At 48.1% G+C, this 23,263-nt stretch overlaps 2 protein-coding genes across 8 annotated transcripts in view; both read right to left on the reverse strand.

Annotated features, from left to right (window-relative positions):
* Window positions 1–5,826: 5,826 nt before the first annotated feature.
* The window catches only part of KCNJ4 (potassium inwardly rectifying channel subfamily J member 4), a 30,276-nt gene continuing 12,839 nt past the window's right edge, over window positions 5,827–23,263 (reverse strand). For 3 of the 7 annotated variants that reach the window (XM_043501558.1, XM_043501554.1, XM_043501562.1), the window contains exons 2-3: window positions 10,365–10,550; window positions 5,827–7,834 (exon numbers count right to left, since the gene is read on the reverse strand). In XM_043501558.1, the coding sequence (XP_043357493.1) occupies window positions 6,505–7,834; window positions 10,365–10,402 (1,368 nt within the window). In that variant the 5' untranslated portion in view covers window positions 10,403–10,550 and the 3' untranslated portion in view covers window positions 5,827–6,504. The remainder of the gene's footprint in view (window positions 7,835–10,364; window positions 10,551–23,263) is intronic. The other 4 variants (XM_038403087.2, XM_043501568.1, XM_038403081.2 and 1 more) reach the window with 3 other exon arrangements.
* LOC119857026 (endosome-associated-trafficking regulator 1-like) lies at window positions 13,316–14,470 on the reverse strand. Its single transcript, XM_038405329.1, has one exon. It carries the CDS (start codon window positions 14,468–14,470, stop codon window positions 13,316–13,318), a length of 1,155 nt encoding a protein of 384 aa, XP_038261257.1.

Raw genomic sequence — 23,263 nt, forward strand, 5'->3', positions numbered from 1 at the left:
ATGTGTTAGGAGTTTGTGGTGTGTATGGGGACGCTGTGTGGTTTATGTATTCGTGGTGGGCGTGTGTATGCTAGGAGGCTATGAAAGGGTAGTTTGGGTTTATATCTCTAATTTATATAGCTGATGGGTGTTGTATGCCTGGTAGCATGTACTATTAGTAGTACTGGAGTTGGGTGCCAGTCCCCTTAGCTAAGGGGGTGGAATCACTGAGGCCAGGCTACTAGTGATTACAGGGGCCAACAAAAGAGAAAACAGGAGCAGAAGTGGAGTCAAAGGTTAATAACAAGGGATCCTGAGGGGGATACCGAGGAGAGCCCCTCAGATGACACCCACTGCTACACAAAGGCATCTAAGCAGTCAGTAGACACCATCCAGAGGAACTCTGCCCAGAGACATGACGTGAGAAGGGAACAGAAATGGGCCCCACTGTCACAGAGCGCCCCACCCCACCCAGCTTCCTCCTGCAGGTATGATAGATAGCCGAGTAGGCCAGCCCCAGGAGGCAGTTGCTGAGGAGGTTTCGCAACTTTGTGGGGCCACCGCTGGGGCATGGGTAGAGCAGGAGGTGTGGGGAGAAGTGCAGCCAGAACCGCAGTTGGAGGTTCTGAAGGAGCTGGAGGAGGGGCTGCAACCTGATGCACTTGACATAGAGGTGCGCCAGGGTCTCCCTCTCACAGCAAAAAGGGACAAGTGTTTGTGAGCCACGCCCATGCTCATGGCTCCGTGAAGGACGAGAGTGGAGTACAGACTGACCTGTCGGGGTTCGTCACCCTCCTCAGGTGGCAGCAGGTCCCACCACCTGGTGTCAGGGCAGGACATGAGGGCAAGGAAGTGGATGGTGTGAAGCACAAGCACATACAGATGTTTCCTGGGTGCAGTTCAGAGGCAGACCATCTGTTTCTTGTGTAGCCAATTTAGGTTGCATATAAGGGGCAGCCGGGGCGGCTCGCAGGACAGGGGCCCGATGACGAAGTCTGAAAGGCCAGAGATGAGAGGCAGGTGGGAAGCACTCTCCTGCGGGACCCACTTCAGGAAAGCAAGCATCCTGGAGCATATGACCGGGGACATGTGGGCTGGACAGCCCCATGCGCTGTATAGTAGTGTGTGCAGAGGAGATTGTGGTGTCTGCATGTGTAGGGAGCATTTGTGTCTCAGTGTTTATATGTCTGTGGGGAATTGGCAGTGTGTGTGTGTGTACATGTACTGTGGGAGTGGATTTGTTCTAGGTGATTATACATGGTGTGAGTGATGTGTCTTTGTGGAGCTTATGGTGACAGTATGTTTGTGGGAGGAGGTTATGGTATGCCTGGGATGTTAGTGTGTGTGTAGAGTAAGTGAGTGTGGTGTACGTTGTCTGTGCTTGTGTGTGGGAGAGTATGTTCCCACCAGGCTTTGGCTTGTCCTCTCCTTCACCTGTGGTTTTGCTGCTAGGTGCCTGGGGAAGGCCGCTGTGAGGACTTGGCTGAAGAGCTGGGGAAGGGCTTCAAAGGGAGTCCTCTTTGAGGAGGGGAAGGGAGCAGGTAGCAACGTGTGACAGGTATGCTGGGGGGATACATGGTTCCTAAAGTGTACACGTTCCCAGCCACAGCAGCCTGTCCTAAATATCACCCACTCAGACGGCCAGTCTGCAGGCATTACACAAATCACTACCAGACAGTTTTTGTATAGGCAACAGGGACAAGCCGTGTAAGCAACTCCAAGCATGGAAGTAGCATGAGTCAGGCCCCACAACATCTGAAGATTTTAAAAAATAATAAATATTGGAGATCTTTTTATTTGCCATCTTATTTCTGAATCTCTAGTTTTCAAGCTTTTCTTTGCAACCATGAGGGATAGAAACGTACTGTATTTTGTTTTTAAAATGAAAGCAGAGACTCTCATGTATTCACAAGACTCCAGGAGCTGGGGCTTTAATAAATACAACAAATTGTGAGAGTTGGCTGCAACCCTGGGTGACCAGGGCAAGGCCTGGAAACAGGCACCCTCCTCATTTTTAGGGACATATGGGAGCCCTTCTCAAGGGTGTCATGCCCTGGTCTAAGAGTTCTCCAGGGAAATAATAATAATTCAGTAAGGTTTTGGTTTCCATGGCAACACCATAGGCCAGACTGCAGGGTTTCCATATATTTACCAGGCCACAGGGCTTCAATGATGCCATTTGCACTGGCTTTGGACTCCCAGAGTTGGGGCTGAGTTGTGACTATGGTTATGGTGTTTGGGGGTTAGGGGGTAGCAGATCTCATTTCTGTCTTAACTCCATATCACTCCACAGGAGAGAGCACTCACCTCACCACTGGGCATTCAGTTTCCCTTTTTTCCCCGAGAGAGGCACTCTCTCAAGTGGTGCAATGGAGGGGCTGGAGCAAGGCAGAGTGTCATGTGAAAGCAAAGGGAAAGAGAGGAAGAATTAGGAGCTCATTCTCCTCCTTTCATCTCTCTTCTCCTTCTTCTCTCCACCATTCCTTCCATCTGTCTCCCTCAGCTTTCTCTTCTGTTCTTTCTGTATGTGTAGAAATGTTGCCAGCTCTCACAGTTTGATTGCAAGTCTCTCAATATTTGGTGTTTTTTTCCTTAAAGCCCCAGCTGCTAAGATTATGTGATTCAATGAGACTCTCAGCTTTCATTTTTTAAAAAGTATATTTCTAGTCCTCCTGGTTACAGAAGAAATATAAAAACAGAAATCAGAAGACAAATAAAATGATCCCCAAACCTACTATTTTTTAAAAGTCTCACGATTTGAAGCCAATCTTATGATTTTTTGAGGCCATACTCCCAATACCTGAATGCTATGAATTGTCAGTGTGGGTGTAGAGCCTAGTTCACCTCCCCCATCTCTACGTGTTTGCTTGTACACACCTCTGCCTCTGCATGCTTGCAAATTATTGCATTGTACACACCTCATCTTCACACATCAGAGTATTGCGCACTTTCCCCATCTCTATACGTTTGCACACATAGACCTTTATGTGCATGCTTTCTCTGTATATGTGCACATGGATAGCTGTGTGCACAGGCCCAAACCAATGTTTGCACAAGCTGAGTCCTGTGCAAAGAGCATAGGGCCCCATATCGATGTATTTGCCCACGTAGACCATTGTTCACATTCCGCTAAGGCTGCATGTCTGCATGCACTGAGCATTGTACACACACTCATGTCACCATGTGTACTCATGTGTATGTATTTGTGCACATCCTTATGTCTGCATGTGCAGAGTCTTTAGCCTCTTCACATGACTGCATTTTTGCACGACAATCTTGTGCACATTCTGTGTGTGCACACTCACTGCCTTATCTCTGGTGTACACTGCAACATCGCACACAGGTGCACATTTGTGTGGGTTCCTCTCCCTGTGTACACCTTCCCAGTCTGTGGATGTGTGTCCTGGATTCCTGTGTTCTCACGCAGGGAGTCTTTCCTTCTCAGTCCATTAGTTGTTTCCAGTACAGTGCCCCAGCGACAGGCACAAGCCTCTGAAAGCTATATTAAAAGCTATGTCAATACTGTGCCTTGTTTATGCCCTCAAGGGGAAAAAAACAAACAAAAAAACCCCCCTTCATTAATTAGCAGTTGGGAGAGAAGAGAGGAGAAGTAGGGACAGGGACACACATGGATCAGCAAGTGGTACATGAGGGTGCATGTCATGCTAGCGATAGGAAAATCCATTAGAGGCACAATAATCTATGTGGCTCCTTCGCACATTTACTAATATGTACCTTCCAATGGGGGAGGTATGAATGAATCATTGCTGACCTATTTAGGAAGGTGGGTGAAGGACCATTTACACATCTACCCTCATTCCTCCTCCTCCTCATTCATGGCGGTTCTCGCCTACTCCCCTTTCCTTCCTCCTCCTCCTCCTAACTCTCCCTTACCTATTTCCTGATCCCCTCACAACCTCTCTCCCTTCATCTTTCTTATTCCTTCATCCCTCCCACTTTCACTTCGTCCTTCTCCTACTCTTGCTCCCTAAGCTTCTCCTTCTCATCCCCTCTTCCTAATCTCCTCTCTTCTACTCTCTGTCCTATCCATTCCCCCCTCCCTTCCCCCATTTTGTGCCAATTACAAAATGTTTTCATGCTACATGTATATTTTGTTCCTGTTTCCTTGTGTCGTAGGTGCCCCAGGAGAGGGGTGGGAGGTCATTCTCTCATGTAAAGCAGCTGCTCTCCCATGGGGTTTAGCTGTATGGACCAAGAGCAGCTATTCTGTCAATCTGGTTGTTTTTTCTCTCTTGTATTTTTTCTCTGTAGTTTTGAAGGACTGTCTCCATGGCTTCCATTTCCTGGGTGGAAAGCGTGTCATAGTTCCCATAGGCCAACTGAACCACTAAGTGGCAGTGCAGTGCACTCACAGATCCCTCACTCCCCCCCCTTCTCTGCACGTATTTTATATGTCCACTAATGGAGGAGTTTTTGCAATTGTTAATAAAACCTACCAATAGTTGCCATAACCCCATATCTTCACCTACCTATTAAGCATGCCTGTAATATAACTGGTGACCTGGAGCCCTTTCTCAGGCAAAACTCCCCTTGACTTCAGTGAGAATCTTAACTGAGCAAGGACAGAGCAAAACTTGATTAATGACTTCAGGCTCTGGCCTAGTAAGAAGAGGAAAATACATCTCCTTGGGCTGGGAAGCTAGTGAATGCTTAGAACTAAGGAAGAGACAATTAGGAGGGGAAGGATTTCCCTGGCTTCCTCCTGTAAAAATAAATCACTGGGTGGCAGTAGTAGGATAACTTCCAAGACAGTCTCTTTTAAGCCTTGTCTTCATGACCAAAAAAGGTGCGTTTGAGTTAATGAACTTGAGATAAAATAAAAGCAGTTTGTAGTCTTCTTCCAAGTTTGCAGATTGAATTAAAGAGTATGGCAGGGGTGGGCTTTAACTCAACCTGCCAATGTGTGTGACAACTATAAAGTGCCTTGTGTTCACTAGGATTATACGTCCAGTTAGCTAACTCAAGTTAAGAACATACCACTTTACTGAAGTAAGACAAAACTTTAGATAGATCTGGTGCTTTGGCCTGCTGCTCACTAAGGTTCTAATTCTGCTGCTGTTGACGTCACTGGCAGAACTCCCATTGGCTTCAACAAGAGCAGGATTGGTCTCCTCATGGGCATAGCTGACACTTCACATATCATAATTTTTAAGCAAAGGTATGTACATGTATAATAATTGAATACAATGTCTGTGACCCTGGGTGGACTATTGGCAATATGATTGAATCTGGGACCTGTGGATCTTAATGCATGAACCTCTCCTGCCTGAGCTAAAAGACCCTGCTCTCCCCTACCAAGCTCATCAACCTCTAGGTGGCCTTGCCCCCATCCGAAGGGCACCGAGTGCTATACCAAGTGGATATGTTTATGTGTATATAACGGGTGGTATCCTGTCCCAACACTTTTCATATGCCACTGGTGTTCTTAGACTGCAAACTCTTTAGGGTAGGGCCCATCTTAGTACGGGCATCTCCATGACCTAGGCCAATGTGGCCCTGATTGGGGCTCCTGGGCATTACTGCACTATAAATATCAAATAGACCCTAGCAATAATAATACTACACACTATCTCAGCCATGGGGTCTCTTTCTCTCTCTTCTTTCCAGACTTCCCCTTTGCATTATACTTTATTAAAAATAAATAGTTACAAATTCAGTTGTACAGCTGCTCACAGAGGGTGGAGGATAGAGGAGGTGGAAAGAGTTTGTGGAGGAACCACTGACCTGAACGAGTCATTTGTCTGACATCCAGACACTGCCTCAGTTAACATTCCCTCTGCACACATAGAGCTCTGCCTCCTCTGGTGGGTGTCTCTGGGAAAAGTCAGGAAAAGTTTTAAAAAAGAACGAAGGGAGACTTGGGATGGGTGGGTGGAGTCAACCTGCCTCTGAGAGTCAAGGATGCCAAGGGCCAGAGAGAGAGTCAAGAGGGCTACTGAGTCCTTGACTCCTGATCTGGGATTTTAAATGGAAGAATATGGATTCTGGTTCTTGATCTGTTTTATATACAATAATATCATGTACAACAAGCAAAAAACATGCAAAATACACCCCACTTCCCGGATCCTTTTCACTCTTTCCCCATGACCCCCAGATTCTCCTATCTTTCCAGTTTGGTTGGCATTTATAGCCTACTTCGTCTCTGGTAACAAGCTGGACTCATTTAGTGGCCAATGGTTGTACTGAGATGATTGCTTTGGGTCCAAGCCTGTCTTCCCATGGTTCCAGCCCCAAACAGTGGTGGGGCTTGTGGGGGGCATTGCCTCACATCAGCTGTCAATATGGGAGTTTAAAATACACATATTGCTCTCCCATCTGATTGCAAGAAGTCTGTTCCAATGTGGGTTGTGCCCACTGGAAACATGAGCATGTCTCACACTGTACATGCTCAGGGGCTGAGACATAAGCAAAGGAGGTTCTTTGGGGAATTTTTCAATTAAGCACTGGAGTGAAAGGGAGAAGAAGATGGTGGGCAATAGATGTGGAATGGAAAAGCAGGAGAAGTCAGATGGCTGACTCTCTGCGGTAGGAGATGGTGTCCAGGGGGATAGTAGCCTGTAGCCGTTCCAGATCCAAGTGACTCCCAAATTCCGTCATCTGGATGACTCCTCCATCCTTCTTGGTGCTTCCTCCTAACCCGGGCCCCACTTCCACCTCATCCTCATCTTCGTCTTGGCTGACTAAGGCCAACTCGTTCTCATAGCAGAAGGCACTAGGAGGTGGCGGAGAAGACAGGATGGTGATCTTGCTCTCTTGCAGCTCCTGGGCTGAGCAGCAAGGGGTGCCGGCCACCTCGTAGGTCTTGTGGAAGTGTGAGTAGTCCACTTTGTAGCGGTTCTTCTCCTCAAAGACCACAGGCTCGAAACGGTGGCCCCAGAGGATCTCACTGGCCAGGTAGGAGCTGCGAGCCTGGGTGGTCATGGCTGTGGCCTCCACCATCCCCTCCAGGATGACAACAATCTCAAAGTCCTCCATCTCAAGCTCCTCCTTGCCCATTCGGTAGAGTGGGCTCTCCTCATCAATCTCATGGACAATGATAATGGGGGACACCAGGAATATGCGGTCAAGGCCTATGTCGTAGCCCACGTTGAGGTCCCGCTGGTCCAGCGGGAGGTACTCACCTTCCTGTGTCATGTAGGGCTTGATGAGCTGAGCCCGGACATGAGCCTCCACAATGTGACTCCTCCGCAAGTTTCCCACTCGCCACATGAGGCAGAGTTTGCCATCGCGCACAGAGATGACAGCATGATGGCTGAAAAGGAGTGTCTGGGCCCGTTTCTTGGGCCGCGCCATCTTGGCCATGATGGTGCCGATCATGAAGGAGTCGATGACACAGCCCACGATGGACTGGACCACTACTGCCATGATGGCCAGCGGGCACTCCTCCGTCACGCAACGGAACCCATACCCAATGGTGGTCTGTGTCTCCACTGAGAAGAGAAAGGCTCCTAGGAAGCCATTGACATGCATGATGCAGGGTTTTGCAGTCGTGGAGACACCGCCCACCCCAGTGGCACCCAGATCACCATGGAAGAAAGCAATGCACCAGAAGAGGAAGCCGAAGAAGAGCCAGGAGACTAGGAAGGCTGCTGAGAAGATCATAAACATGTAGCGCCAGCGAGTGTCCACACATGTGGTGAAGATGTCAGCCATGTAGCGTTGAGACTTGTTGCTCAGGTTGGCAAAGTACACGTTGCACTGGCCATTCTTCTTCACAAAACGGTTACGGCGTTTCCGCCTGGGGACATGTCCTCTCCCATTCCAGCTGTGCCCATTCATGTTGCCTAGAGCAGAGACCTTATGCCCATCCTCGTCAGTTGAGACAATGCTGTACCTTTCAGAGAAAAAAAAACTGCTGAGGTATAAACAAAAAAAGTGGGGAGGGGGGGAACCTGAGCACTTACAGGGTCACTGGCTCCCCAGGAGGAAGCTCATGCTCCCAGAGACAAAGTCCTGCTGTGAAGAAGTGGAAACAACTGGAGTTGTGGCTAGCTGGGCACTGCCAAGGGAGAGCTCTGAGGAAGAACATGAGTCCTCCTCTGGCACTGTCTGGGTACTCTTTGGCATTGTCAGGATGCTGCTGTGAGGAAGTGTTGGAGTCCTGACAGGGCACCGTCATGAGGAAGTTCAATACACTGGATTCCCCAGCTGGTTCTACCAAGACACGGCAGTAAGATTGGTAGAGCCCTGCAAATCCACGGGTATCCACTTTATGTCCATGGACAGCAGCGCGGATGCGGATACAAATGTATCCACACAGGGCTCTGATGATAAGAGCCGGGCGAGCAGTTGTGAAGAATGCGGCGCAGACCCTCCACCTGCCCTTAGTGCAGGTCTGGGGGCAGGGACAGGGGCCGGGTGCTGCTCGGGCCCCCCACCCAGGGCAGGTGGAGGATCCGCTGCAGCTGCCCGCCGCGCTCTAACTGTTGCTGGGCTGTGGCTCTGAGGCACCACCCCGCCCCCCACTGGAGCCTGGTCTGGGAGAGCCACACGGGCAGCTGTGGGGAGCCTGGGTCGCCCTACCTGTCCTGGGTGGGAGGCCTGCGGGGCAGGGACAGGGGCCGGGGGCTGCTCAGGCCCCTCGCCCGGGGCAGGTGGAGGGAGCCAGCTGCCAGCACAGCTCCCTGGCTCCAGCCAGCTCGGAGCAGCAGCCTGGCCACAGTCAGAGCCAGGTGGGGAGCCGCGGCGGACCCTCCACCTGCCCGCGATGGGATGGGGAGGGCACCTAAGAGCAGCGCCCGGCCATGGCCCCGCTCGGCCAAGGGCAGGTGGAGGGTCCACAACTCCAGGCGGGCTCTTCACAGCTGCTCTTCACAGCTGCTCTCCTCGATTGGGCTCCGGTGGCAGGGTGCTGTACCTTGGAGCCTCAGCCCAGCCTCCGGTGTAGAGGCCTGCAAATCTGTGGATATCCGCAGCTAAATTGTGCGGGTCACAGCTTGGATGTGGATACACGTGTTTGTATCCGCGCAGGGCTCTAAAGATTTGGTGGATCCTTGGTTGGACATTTTGCAGAGCATCGCTGGAAGGAAACTCATTCTACCCAAGTCCTGACTGAACTCCACTTTGAGGAAGCTCACAACACTGAAATCTTGACTTGCCTTAACTCTGAGAAAATACCTCAAAGCCCAGAGACTCTAAATTTACAATGAGGTGCAGATGCAGCCAGCAGAGAAGACTAAGCACAAGGGCCTGGGATCTTGTAATATTTTTGCCCTGAATTATATAAGGTTGGAAGTTTCTATTTTCTGTTGCCTTCTCCTCACTGATCTAATTGTGCATCTGTGACAATGTTTATACACTTCCCGAGTTCAGGACAATTCCGTTGCCACAGCAACGAACATGGCTCCCAGCATCCTGTATTCAGAGCCAAAGGTGTAATTTAGAGATCAACAACAGCCAAAGTGCTGGCAAATTCCCTGTGAGAAACTCCCTCTCTCTGAAAAAAGAAAAGGAGTACTTGTGGCACCTTAGCGACTAACAAATTTATTTGAGCATAAGCTTTCGTGAGCTACAGCTCACTTCATCGGATGCATTTGGTGGAAGCTGCTTGTCCCACTCTCACGCTCCCCTCTCCCTCAGAATATCCCAATCACTTCCCTGCTCCCTGTCAGGAAGAAAGCTGCTGCTGTTAGGTCACATAAGGCTCTCTATGACATCACAGTTGTTCCCTGATCCCATAATCAGAGTGGTGCTCTGACCACTGGTAGAATTAAGTTGATACACTTTCAGGAGGAGGGAGCCCACAGGGGGCAGCCTGGCTTACAGTGCCTCTCCTTCAAGGACTGTCTCTGTACTGCATTGATCTCCCTAGGTTAGCATACCATCTGGAGTTCTCCAAGATGGCTTCCTTGACCCTGTCTCTAACTGTTCCTGAGATGCCGCCTGAGTCAAACATGGGGGTCTCTTCAAAGCGATAATAATTATCTCCCAAATCATTCACCCTCTTCCCTTCATTTGGGAAGGGCAAAGTGAGGTCTATGGAAGGTGGGTATTTATTTCCTGATGCTTACAGTCAGAAATCTGTAATTCATCTCCCCTCTTGCCGGGGCAACTGCCTCAGCCCCTCACCTTCCCCTCATCTGCTTCCCCTTTTCACTATAGGGACTGATCTGGCTGAGAACTGGTAACTCCTCACATATGTGTGGCACATTCCTAATAAAGTGGGAGCAGGGGGAAAGGGCCATAAACTTGGAGTGGAGAAGCAGAGCAGGTGTGGCCTGGCAGCCATTGACACTGCAGGGAGTGATGAGGTGTAGTTTGGAATAGATTTAAAGAGACACACATGCTGCTGGGGAGAGAAGGGGGTGGGCTAGGAATCCCATAATCCCAGGGATGATGACAGCCTTTGAAAAGGGGTCACTCACCTGTTAACTCGGACACTACCCATGGCTCGCTTTATCATCAGGGTATCTCGGATCGTGAAATGTAGTGGGAGTTGTACGTGTCTTGAGTCTCAAACAGTGGAGCTCACATGGGACCGGGTGAGGCTGGGACTCACCCCTGATGAGCTGTGGCACCAGCCATATCTGTGATCGGTGCTGAGCACACACCTTAGAGACAAACAACAAAGGAAAATCCCATCAACATGACAACCAAAAAGAGCAGTCCCTGGCCAAGCGAGCAGAGCATGGAGTTCCCAGGTCTCTGTGATCACTCAGGAGAGGCCTCATATTGTCGCTCTATCTCACCAAGACTTGGTCTCAATCCACTAGTTGTAAAAACAGGTATAAAGAACTGATTTATACAGATGGTACAGCAGTTCCCAGCAATCACCATACTGCAGCCCCCTTTGCCATACCACAGCCCCCAAGGCTCCCATGTACCTAACCCAGTCTCCCCTCCCAGTTAGCAATATGGGAAGGGCAGGTCAGTCATAACTCCCAGGTCAAGAACCTGTGATTTAGCACTTTTCTAAGGCACCTAGCATTATGCACTACAGTAACATGGGGTTTAGAGATCCGATGGTCAGAATACACCAAAAACAAGGGCTAAAGGAGCTCAGAAGCCTTCAGGCAAACCACCCCCACCTCCCCAGGCAAGAGAGAATGCTTTCCAATGAACACACCCAAAAGACAGAGAAGGAAAGTGGTTAACGGATACAAAAAGCAAAGTGATACACAGGAGGTATCCAGAGATAGGGACAAGGCTGCAGTAATAAACAGGCCTTACAACATGCCCCCAAAGCAGCCAAGAAAGGACTCTGCTAGACAACCAGCTGCAGAGGGTTCAGTGGACTGAGAAAGCCATGCCCCTGGCCTGGTCTTGATTAAACCAAAGAACCATGAACCCAAAGGACCAAGAATCAACTTGTCCTGGCTGACTGGAGCTGCACTGACATACTGCAAGGGGTGATGACTCTTAGATGAGGAAGGGCTTTGTGGACCAGTGCTATCCTGCACTGTACTCTTTGGGTTCCGGGCAGCCATTGCAGAATGCAGGCATAACCAGCCCACTCTCTCACTCCCATCATGAGGAGTAAATAAGCAACCATTTTTCCAGGGCAAATTCAAGGAAAGCACGATTAGGAAAACATCACAGTGGACTAGCCTGGATGTGAGAAAGGCATGGTGGATGACTTGGTCACGGTCCACGACTAAGCAAAACATCTGGGTTTCTCAGATAAGCCAGGGACAGTAATAGCCGCTTCTGATCACTGGTGCAAAATGGAGTTCCACGCTGCTAAGGGTGGCTAACTAGTGGTGGACACACTCCCTGAATAATGAACATGGACAAACCACAAGCCAGCTCCTCAAAACACTTCCTCCTACCTCTGGCTTGGCTGGGCTGAATTTCAACTAGCTGTCTCATAGCCAGATAAAAATGTTGCTCAGGCACTTTGGTGTCTGAGACCATCCATATATGGTCACTTGAAGAGGAGCATGGACAGAATGGAATCATGAGTGAACAGCAGTGAAGACATGATGGAACCTTGGGTACTCACTGGCTGGGCTCAAGGTGAAGACAAATAATTGCCCATAATTACCCTCTTAGCCTTCCTGGGCAGAAATAAACACAGCCACTTGAGAGCCACCCCACCCAGCTCCATCAGGGACTGGAGCCTTGCCACCCTTCCCTGGTGGCCAAGAGCATTAAAGGCTGTTGAGAAAATTCTAGTAAAATAGATGAGGCCCTCTGTGTAAAATGCAATTGTGCAGTTGCATAAATTGCCGCAGAATTGTGGTTGATAATTGAAGACCAACAGAAAGGCTAAGGAGTGATGGAGACTATCCCCCTCTCATCCCGGGAGATGGTCCCACCAGAGCAAGGACAAGACTGCCTGTGCTGTATATTCTTTAGCAAACTGCAATAGGTAGGAGATTCAGAGTTAGGGTTGCCACATCAACACACGCAGGTCTAGCAGAGGGAGGAGGAGCATCCCCTTCTTGAAATAGTACAGCTACCGTGATGGCTAAATCTCAGCACTTTCCCTTTCTGCCATGGGACAAGAACATGGAAATCAAAGCATTTTCACACACAGTTAGGCTGCACTGGAGCTAGTAGTGTGAAGAAAGGGACATTGTCTCAGCTCACACTTGGATATTTAACAACTTCATAAAGGTTACTGAGCAAGTCTCTCTCGTCCTTCTCCATGCATGGATGTAAAGGTTCCAGGGAGAGGAATCCTCTGCATCTAAAGGGACAGACTGTGATTGACCCTGAGTTCAAGGGAAGTGCTAAGAGGGTATAAGGAGGTTTCCCTTCATTGTAATCCTATGCAAACAAGCCCAGAATTCTGGTTTCTTCCATTCCCCAAGCCACCAACAGGGGCAGGGGGAGAGGGACAGGTGAGATGTGCACAGAGCTAAGGCCCAGCCACCTTCTGTGCCAGCCAGCACAAATAAGTTAGGTGGGAGTGTAGATTGCTATCTGATAAAGGGTAACTCAGCCCCCTCTGGCCTGCTCTGCCCCAGCTCCCGTGAAAGAACTCTGGTTGAGTCAGCCAGTGCATCTGCAGAGCCTCCTGCTGGTACCGAGCCCCTGTGCCACCCCCTTCCCAATGTGGGCTCTGGCTTGTAGCCCAAAGCCTGTAAAATACCTCGACACGGGACCTCTGTCGAGGACAGGACAAAGAGCTGCTTCTCCCAGCCTGTAGCACTGCACTATTGAAACAGAGCACCAGAGGCTAACACTCCATTAGTACATGAAATTCATATTTAATTACAATAAAAGTATTTCTGGGAAGGATAAAGGCCACCTATTTGAAGACATGCAACATTTCAGCATGTGAAAGCAAACATTGCATTACTGATTGCATTCTGGAAACAGTGTGATCTCAGTCTATACACTCACAGGTGGGAGCCCCCTAAGCGCTGTTTCATCCATCATCTTCCTTTTTGACTTCAGAAATCTTGTCTATGGATTTCAGGAGGTCAGCCACAAAATGCAGCATTTCCGTTCCTGAGACCAGCTGTTGGATTGACAAGTGTGCATTGGCTATAACCCGGCAGAGATTCTGCAAGGCAACATCTACATTTTGTTGCACTGCCCCCAGGCTGGCAGACTGGCTTGCACGCAGCATGTCATTCTCTGTCTTGAAGCTCTCCAGCTCCACTTGGAGAAGGGACATCTCCTGCTTCAGCTTTGCAGCCTTACTTTCTGCCTTCAGAGCCCGCTGGGTCATCCCCTGCAGATTCCATTCTGCCTGATGGACAATGGATTCTAAACCCTGAGCCTCTTTCTCCTCTTTGACCACACTGGCTCTCAGTCTTCTCTCCAGGTTTCTCACCATGTGTGTCTGACTTTCTGAGAAGCTCTGGATACTTTTGATCTTCCTCCTGAGCATGGAATTCTCCTCTCTGAGTTCTTCGTAGCTCAGCTGCGGAGATGGATACTCCCTGTCTCTTATGGATTCTTCATGAAGAGCACAACTTTCAGGTGCCTTGTCATGAGCTGTGCAGGAAACATACAAGTCGCTGGGATGGAGGCAGGGAGCAAATGCTTCAATTCCCAACTGTCTGGCTTTGTTGCGATATAAAGAATCATGTGGGCTACAAGGTGACATGCTGGCAAACCTGGACTTACGGGCTTTTTCAAGGGCAGGGTGATGATAGCTCCTACCCCAGTCATCATCTTCATCATCTGATAAGGTATCAGACATCTCCAGGTCTTTGTAAACTGGTTCCTGAAATTCCAAGCTCAAGCCCAGTGCTTCTGGAGATAAGGAGGCATCTTCAAGGCCTAGGTTGTGTCTGGCCAATTTCTTTGCAAACATTCTATTTTTCGACTCTTCTTCTTTTGCTGTGCCACGAGTTTTCGTTTTTACAAATCCCTTTAAGGAAAATGGAATGGCTCCCTCTGGATCTTCCAGATGATTGTCCCCTGGGCTGATGAGGCTCTTAGCATGGTCCAGAGGAAGTGGAGGGTGATGGGGGTAACAGCATATGGGTTCCTCCTCCTCCTCATTAGCTAGGCCTTGGGACCGTGGACAGGCCCTCTCCAATGTTCCTGAGGGGAAAAGTGGCCGTGGCATTTTTGAAGTGCTGTAGACTCCAACAGAAGTAGCAGTCTGCAAATTAGCTCCAGCACAGGTCACATCTCTTCTGTGACAGGGCTGTCTGAGCTGTCCACTGTTGTGCCATCCTCTGTAGCAGTTGTCTTAGCCTAGGCACCATTCAAAGCGTGACAGTGAGTTACAGAAGTATCTGTATTTAAATCATCTCTGTGTGTGCATGTGTCTGTAGCTTTAATAATGGAGGGAGCAGAAGTCACCTAGGTTTGTGATGTCATCAGACAACTGCATTTCATGTTGTGACTTCACAGCCAGGGGAAAGAGAAACAACCAGATCAATGTTCACAGCATTTCAGCCAATGAGACTGAACTATACAAATAACCATCAAGCGTAGATAGGCCAGGTCAGTTCTGATATCCCAGTCCCATACCTGGGCCTCACAGCCATGGGGTTGTTCATTAATAGCGTTGACATGCAAATGAGTTTATACAAAGCAATCTGAAATCATAAGAACATAAGAATGGCCATACTGGGTCAGACCAAAGGTCCATCTAGCCTAGTATCCTGTCTTCCGGCAGTAGCCAGTGCCAAGTGCCTCAGAGGGAATGAACAGAACAGGTAATCATCAAATGATCCATCTCCTGTTCTGGGATCAGGGCAGGGGGAATAGAGTAAAGGGGAGGGGGAATTCAAAGCAGGAGCCTTAAGGCAGAGGGGATCATGGCCAATGGGCTATTGGCAAGACCAAGGGTTAGCGAGGGGATCATGGCAGAAGGATCTCATGGCAGGAAGATAAGGTCACTAAAGGCTACACAGCATGGGGATTTGGACCAGTTGGATTCATGCCAGGGTTGTAAGGCATTAGGTGAGGATGTTCATGGCAAAGGAAGAAGGCCACAATGGTGGGGAGGGAGGTTCATGAGGATCAGGGCCAGGGGAAGAATTTGGATCGGATTTTAATAAAAACATGCATTGTGTCAAAATCTGGTGATGAAAACCTTCTGTTATAAACAACCACAATCCCGGGAAACTGTGATTGACTCAATTTATCTCTCTCAAGGATCAGGTGAGCTGAGCTTTGTTCTCAGGATTACAGATGTCACCAGAAACCCTCAGTGTGTGTGGATTGCTTAATCACCCGTGTCTAAGATTGCCAACATTTATTTAAAAAATAAGGGACTGTTTTCTTAGCACCCCCACCCCACCTCCCAATATTAATTATCATCATCATTATTTTTATTATTAATAATAAATACACAGTCCTCACCTACATTTGCCAGGCATATTTCTTGCTGCTTTTTGCAGCACCCAGCAACTCCTGATCTTCTTGTACGGAAATTAAGTACAGGACAGGCAATTATCTATTTAAATAAGGGACATCCCTTGTAACACGGGATTGTTGAAAACCCTCTACATGCGTCCTAGGCTTAATGCACTGGGTGTGTCATTGCCCGGTGATAGGATTTCATTGGTTTACTGGGACAACTCGTCTAAATGCATTTATGATGCTGCTTCCTCTGAGGGGGCAGGGACTGGGTCTCGGATCAGCCCAGAGGACCAGAGAGGAGACCGAGTGGATTGCCAGAGAGCTATGTGACTGTATGACCTACTGAGAGGCTGGTCAGGATAGGCCCAGAGAGATGGTGTGGCAGTCTGAATCAGCACTCCCCTGACTGGCAAAGGGAAGCCATAGAATCACAAAACCTGGAGCTACCCGAATCAGGAGCAAGACAGAAATAAACTCATTAGCTGTTTCCATCTGGATATGCCTCCCCTTCCCCCCACACACACATCTATCATAGCCTGGAAGAGAAAGAAACATATCAGTGACAAGTCCAGGGATGGGAGGCAGCCGTTACTCAGTGCCTTGTTGCAGGTGCTGCTTCAGAGTCTGCCATGACACTACCCCCTCGTCAGTGACCAGCTTCTCTATGTCATGGCCACCTCAGAGATCTCTGTCTTGTCTTCAGAAAGCACCATGTGATCCACTTTAATCTGAATCTCATGGGCATTATCAGATCTATGATTTATTTTTAATTGTATTACAGTAGCAGAAGAAAGAGCCAAACGGTTCCCAGGGGACAAAATATAGTACATTTAATCTCTAAAGGCTTTATAGCTTGGCAGAACCACCGAACCGCAGTCATCTCTGGTATAGGAGGGTGGTAGCGAGCTGGTGTGCAGTGCGCTGCACCAGAGAGAAGGAGAGGGCATACTGCCTGCGGGCACAGACACTGAAGTCTACTCATGTGAAAAGTGCCAAGGGGTTTATTGCCCATGGAGAGGAAACAGGAAAGTCTCATCTAAAACACTGCCATGCCTCCCCCCATCTATCCATACACACCCACCCACACAGAGTTTATTTACCTCAGAAAGATGAAGGGCTAACTCTAGCCTGCTAGGATTCAAAGCAATGGTTATGGAGGGAAAATCTAGGAGATTCACACCTGATGCCTCTGAGAAAGACAGCAATCTCTTCTCTGCTAGTGGGGATTACAGACTTTGCTGCTTGGGGCTGCTCATTTTAAGCCTTTGAGGGCTATAAAAGTTCAAGCTCCACATTGGGCATTGCTCTTGTAACCCTCCGTATAGGTATGAGTTACAAGAGCGATGTTACTCAGGTAACGATGTCACCTCAGCTGGGTATGAGCCCTAGGTCTTCAGCACCTAAAAGCATGATCTGCTACCATGTGAGCTACAGGACTGACTCCCCGGATGTAGCTGACCCACTAACCTCTCACGTGTGCCATCCATCAGAGGGGGACAAAGACCCCACTCTCCTAGTGTGGATAACACAAACCACTAAGCCACCCTCTCTAGCCCTGATTTCATCAGCAGCCTGAAACACATCCCCCCTTCCCCCATGCAGCTCTTCAAGCTAATCCTCTCCTCTTAGGCCTTGTATTTGGTGATGCCAATAATGTAACAAATCTGTGGCCACCAAGGATTTCCTGGTTGCCATTTTGCTGTGCACTTTGGCTATGCCTGCACAAAGAAACTTCATAGCTATAATTCACCACTGGTGCACTTCCATCAGTGACTGCAAAGGTGACAGCACAAGTGTGTACATGGCACAGACATTTTCACCACTGTGTTGTCTAACTCTATTCTGAGCCCTGCATTCCATAGTACTCCTGCCATTGCTACCACTGCTGGAGCTGCACGGCAGGTGAATTATAGATATAGAATTTGATCATGTGGAAGAGATCTGTGGTTCTTTCGACCGTCATTTTGGAACTGCACATAGAACTCAGATCCCTTAGTATTATTTATTATTTGATCCATAAATGATCTGGGAAAAGAGGTAAACAGTGAGGTGGCAAATTTTGATGATGATACAAAATTCCTCAAGATAGTTAAGTCCCAAGCAGACTGCAAAGAGTTACAAAGGGGTCTCACACAAAACTGGGTGACTGGGCAACAAACTGGTAAATGAAATTCAATGTTGATCAATGCAAAGTAACGTACACTGGAAAACATAATCCCAACTATCCATACAAAATGATGAGGTCTAAATTAGCTGTTACCACTCAAGAAAGAGATCTTGGAGTCATTGTGGAGAGTTCTCTGAAAACATCCACTCAATGTGCAGCATCAGTCAAAATAGCTAACAGAATGTTAGAAACCATTAGGAAAGGGATCAAAATAAGATTGTAAATACGGACGCTCCCCGGGTTACACAAGACCTGATTTATGCAAATCCGCATTTACGGAAAAAGTTCCATAAGCTAGAAATAGGAGTTTGGTTTTTTGTTTTTGTGTGTGTGTGTGTGTGTGTGTGTGTGTAATGGTTGGGTATACTTTTCTGACTTATGCCAAATTCGAGTTACACAAGGTGTTCCGGAACGGAACGATTGCATAAATTGGGGCGCGTCTGTATCATAATTTATCAATCCATGGTACACCCCCATCTTGAATACTGCAGGCAGTTCTGGTCGCCCCATCTCAAAAAAGATAGATTAGAAATGGAAAAGGTACAAAGAAGGGCAATAAAAATGATTAGGGGTATGGAACAGCTTCCAGGTGTGGAGAGATTAAAAAATACTTGGACTGTTCAACTTAGAAAAGAGACAACTAAGTGAAGATATGATAGTGGTCTATAAAATCTTGAAGGGCATGGAGAAAGTGACGAAGGAAGTGTTATTTACCTCTTCACATAACATGAGAACCAGGAAGTCACCCAATTAAATTAATAGGCAGCAGGTTTAAAACAAACAAAAGGAAGTATTTTTTCACACTGTCAACCTGTGGAACTCATTGCCAGGGGCTGCTGTGAAGGCCAAAACTATAACGGGGTTCAAAAAAAAATTAGATAAGTTCATGGAGGATTGGTCCATCAATGGCTATTATCCAAGATGCGCAGGGATGCAATCTTGTGCTCTGGGCATCCCTAGGTCTCTGACTGCCAGAACCTGGGACTGATGACAGGGGATGGACCACTTGATAATTGCCCTGTTCTGTTCATTCCCTATGAAGCATCTGGCATTGGCCATTGTTAGAAGATGGATCACTGGTCTGACCCGGTACGGCTATTTTTACATTATGTTGTTCTTATGTACCACAGTCGCACACAGAGGTCCCATTGTGCTACGTGCTATACACACACACACACAAACAAAGACACAGCTCCTACCCCAAACATCTTACAATCTGACAAGAAAAGTGACAGGTGGAAGGTGAGCGGAGGAAGCTGCAATCAACTGTGCACTATTTTTACACATGCACGTATGCCTTTTCTTTCCATCATTATAAATAGATGCCTGCAATCCCCATCTGCACCCCAAACCCTCATTAATCAACTGATTTCTTTAGGCATCCCATTCTCTGGCACCCAAATAGGAATTTTATTGATATACTTTTGCCTGAGTTATATTGCGGGGTAGTGTGAGAGGGGGAACTTTTTTTCTTTGAAGTCCTAGTGATGGGGATGGGGAATATGAAAACAAACAAAATGATCTGATGTGAAACCAGCTCCGTGCATGTGACTCAGAGCTATTCATAGCTCCCTGAAGCCAGCTGCAGCAACAGAGCCAGAAGGGCTCTGCCCGTATTATTATTCCAATTACCATCTGAATTAAAAGTTTGAGCAGCGATCAGCCCACATGCTGAGGGAGGGAGAGGAAGAAAACACAGCTAGAAAGGGATGTACAAAGATCCTCTGGATGACAAAGTCAGAGGGAAAGATGCAAAAAGATTAAGCATTAAGATTAAGCATTAAGAAGCCACCTCTGGCTTCTGCCAGTTCCCTCCCCCCCACCACCCTCCCACCCCAACACACACAACCCATGTCAACTGAGGCACCATTTGCATGGGTCATGCAAAGATCACTCTTAAAACAATTAGACACATACTCTAGTGCTCCCTGTGTCTTTCTGCTGAGAGGAAAGAGAATATGCCACTGTGCATCATGATTGAGAGAGGGTATGAGGCAGGTATTGGGGCAAATGTTAAAAAACTAACTTCTTCCAAACTTGGGGGAGAGAGAGCGAGCAAGCAAGACATCAGGGAAGGCTAGGGTCAGGAGAGAGGGGTAAGCTGGGGAGAAAGAGATGGAGAAGGGAGTACAAAGGGCAAAGAGAGAGAGGGAAAGTTATGGGAACAGAGAAGCGGGAAAGACCCAGGACCCAGAACTCTCATCTGGGGCCTGATGCATTGCACAATGCATGCTTGACTAGAAGGGTACAAGTTACAGCTAGTCCTTTCTAGAAGAGTGCCCTGAGAGACGTACTCCGCTGTGCACCCAACACAAGCGAGGAGGCACAGACCCAAATGCCGTTCAGCGGCACCACTGCATCTGCTAATGTCCATGCAAACAAGAGCAGCATTTGACCCAGTAGTGCCATTGGCTCAATCACTTTTTTAGACATAAAACAGAATTCCCATTTTGGTGGTGAAAATGGTGGATGATGCCTTCTAAAAAGGGTTCATTATCTAGGTCAATTCCTTTATTTGGCACCCTTGCCTCCAAAAGCAGCATAAAAATGGAATTAAGTTAAAACTGTTCGAGAGAATTTTAAGTTGCATCTTCTCTGCTCCACACTCATAAGAGAAATTGTTTTTGCCATTTATTGTTGTATTACGGCAGAGCTGAGAGGCCAGGGCCCCCTTGTGCTAGGCGCTATACAAACATAGAACAAATGAGGGACAGTCCTGAAGAGTTTACAATGTAAGATTGCCACTGACTCTTTGGTTCTTGAGGGATACTGAGCATTGCTGGGATATCGTCCACTGACAAATGGAAAATAAGATACATTTGTGATAGGACAGTGATATTGATAGCATATATTAAGGACTAGAACCACAGCTGGTGTAGCTCAGAATTGAATGAAGCTCTGCCTATTTACATTAGTGAAGGATCTGGCACTGTATCTTTAATATATTCGGATGCTTCCAACAGGCTACTCTCTGGCTGACCCTAGTAATTCCACGGGCCTGTAGAAGTAGCCTCTTGAAGCTTAACATTCATTATGACCACTTTTTGTCTGTCTTGTCTACTTAGATTGTAAGCTTTTTGAGGGCAGGAACTGTCTTTCGCTCTGTGTATATAGAGCATCTAGCATAACAGAGCCCTGATCACTGATCATCAATTACTAATAAATATGTTTATTGGGTAGGTAATTATAAAAAAGACATTCATCTCACTCTTCCACACTGCTAAGAAAGGGTACCTCCTATCCTGGGCAGTCATTGTTTGCAGCACTGGTACTAGATCACAGCCTGATACGACAGTGTTAGTCACAAAACATCAGCAAAGGAAAAGTGACTTTTAAGCAGGCCCTAGCAGTACCATTGTTCATGTGATATGAACGTAACCCCTCCTCCATGCTGCAGTGCAATAAGAAATGGGAAAGTTACTTCCGCCAAGTTGCCCCATACCTCAAAAATCATCATAAGCAGCATCACTGGGAGGCTGCAGAACTGCCCATTTATAAACAAGGGATTGATGATTTAGAGACAAGTAGCTATCTAATGATGACAGACTGCTCAGTCCAGTTAAACTAATATCACTAAATAATGTTACAGCATGGAAGAGTTGGTATTTGCTGAGGGCAGATCACTTCCACCTCTGTCTAGAATGTGTATGTAGTGGGCTATGTCCCATCCGATGGAACTGTGTTCACTATGGACGAGGGAGCGCAGTGCCCCTTGGTCCTTTTCCTGCTACTCTCCGAATTGATGCTCCACCACTGAAATGCAGCCACCTCTGGGCTGGAATGCAGCAGACATTCAGATTGCATGTAACCCTACTGTGGATTTCCAACAGCATAGGGATCACAGAGCCTACAGTTCCAGACTCAGCAAGAACAGACATGCACAGTAAAACCGGCAGTGATACGGTAGATGCACCCCTGTTAGGAACGGCTAAAGTTCGTGGGCTAAAAACCCACTTCATCGGATGCATGCAGTGGAAAATACAGTAGGAAGATAGATAGATAGATAGAGAGAATATGAAAAAATGGGTGTTGCCATACACACTGTAACGAGACTAATCAATTAAGGTGAGCTATCATCAGCAGGAGAAAAAAAGCTTTTGTAGTGATAATCAGACTGGCCCACTTCCAACAGCTGACAAGAAGGTGTGAGTAACAGTAGGGGAAAAATTAGAATGGGGAAATAGTTTTTACTTTGTGTAATGACCCACGGAAAGGTAGAGTGGGCTGGCACATCCAGGCACAGGAAGGGAAAGGGAAGAGGTGAAAGTGACAGGCTGGTTGACTGTGTTAAACTCCACCCTGCACCAGTAATGACCTCTCTTGCATCAGGGCTGGGAATGTCACAGCACCCATTAAGTGGCTTGCACATTCTGAGGTTGGCTGCCCATCGCTTCTGTGCTACATCCCATAGTCAGGAGTGCGGGGGTTACAGGCCAGTTTTTATAAGGGGTGGGGAGGGGGAAGTTGCCTTTTTCATGTTGACACCAGAATTATTTGATCTCAAACATTTCAGGGGACATGTTACCACAGAAATAAAACTGCAGTGCAGAGTCACAGGGGCAGCTCCTCAGCAGGTGCCCATCACCCATTTACATCTGCTGGGGAGCTGGTTTGTGGTTTTGAAACATTTGAACTTTTTAGTTTGGCGGCAGGATTCCTTGCCCCTCTGTGTTTTCACACAGTCATAGATTCCAAGGCCAGGGACACTGTGACCATCTGGCTCACCTCCCACATAACGCAAGCCATAGAATTGCAGCCAATGATTCCTATGTCAAATTCAACAACTGGTGGTTGAACTAAAGCAGATGTTTTCAAACTGTGGGGCACTCCCCCCTGGGGAGATGTGACAAGGTTATCAGCTGTGGGGAGTGGAGCACAGGTGGTCTCAGCTGCTGGGAACAGGCTCTATGCCTGTCTGCCACAGCCGCCAACTGGCAGCTACCTTCCTCTGCTGGGGAGGCCAGTGGGGACGCTGTGAGCAAAAGCCAAAGGATGCATCTCGGGAGCGCTGACCCTGCTGCTAGGCGGAACCTTTCCCAGACCCTGGCCCTTCAGCACAGATCCCTGTACGCTTTCCCCTGCCAGACAGAGTCCCCTCCTGACTGCGGCCTTTCAGCGCAACCCCCGGCACAGAGCCTCTGTCAGACAGAGACAGTGCAGGGGAAGTGGATGGACAGTGTTGAAGGGTCGGGGGCACTGGCAGGGAGGCAGTACTCATGGGTACAGCCTTCTGCTCCCCTCCTGACCCCGGCCCTTCAGCATGGCCCCTTTGCTTCCTACCTGGGGTGGGGAGCAAGACAGGCAGAGAGACGGGTCCTGGCAGCTGAGACCATCTGACTGTTGCAGAGAGTGGAAGACTTCCTCCACTGCCACATGGTG

The sequence above is a fragment of the Dermochelys coriacea genome, chromosome 1 (genome assembly GCF_009764565.3).
Source record: "Dermochelys coriacea isolate rDerCor1 chromosome 1, rDerCor1.pri.v4, whole genome shotgun sequence".
Taxonomy (NCBI): Eukaryota; Metazoa; Chordata; order Testudines; family Dermochelyidae; genus Dermochelys; species Dermochelys coriacea.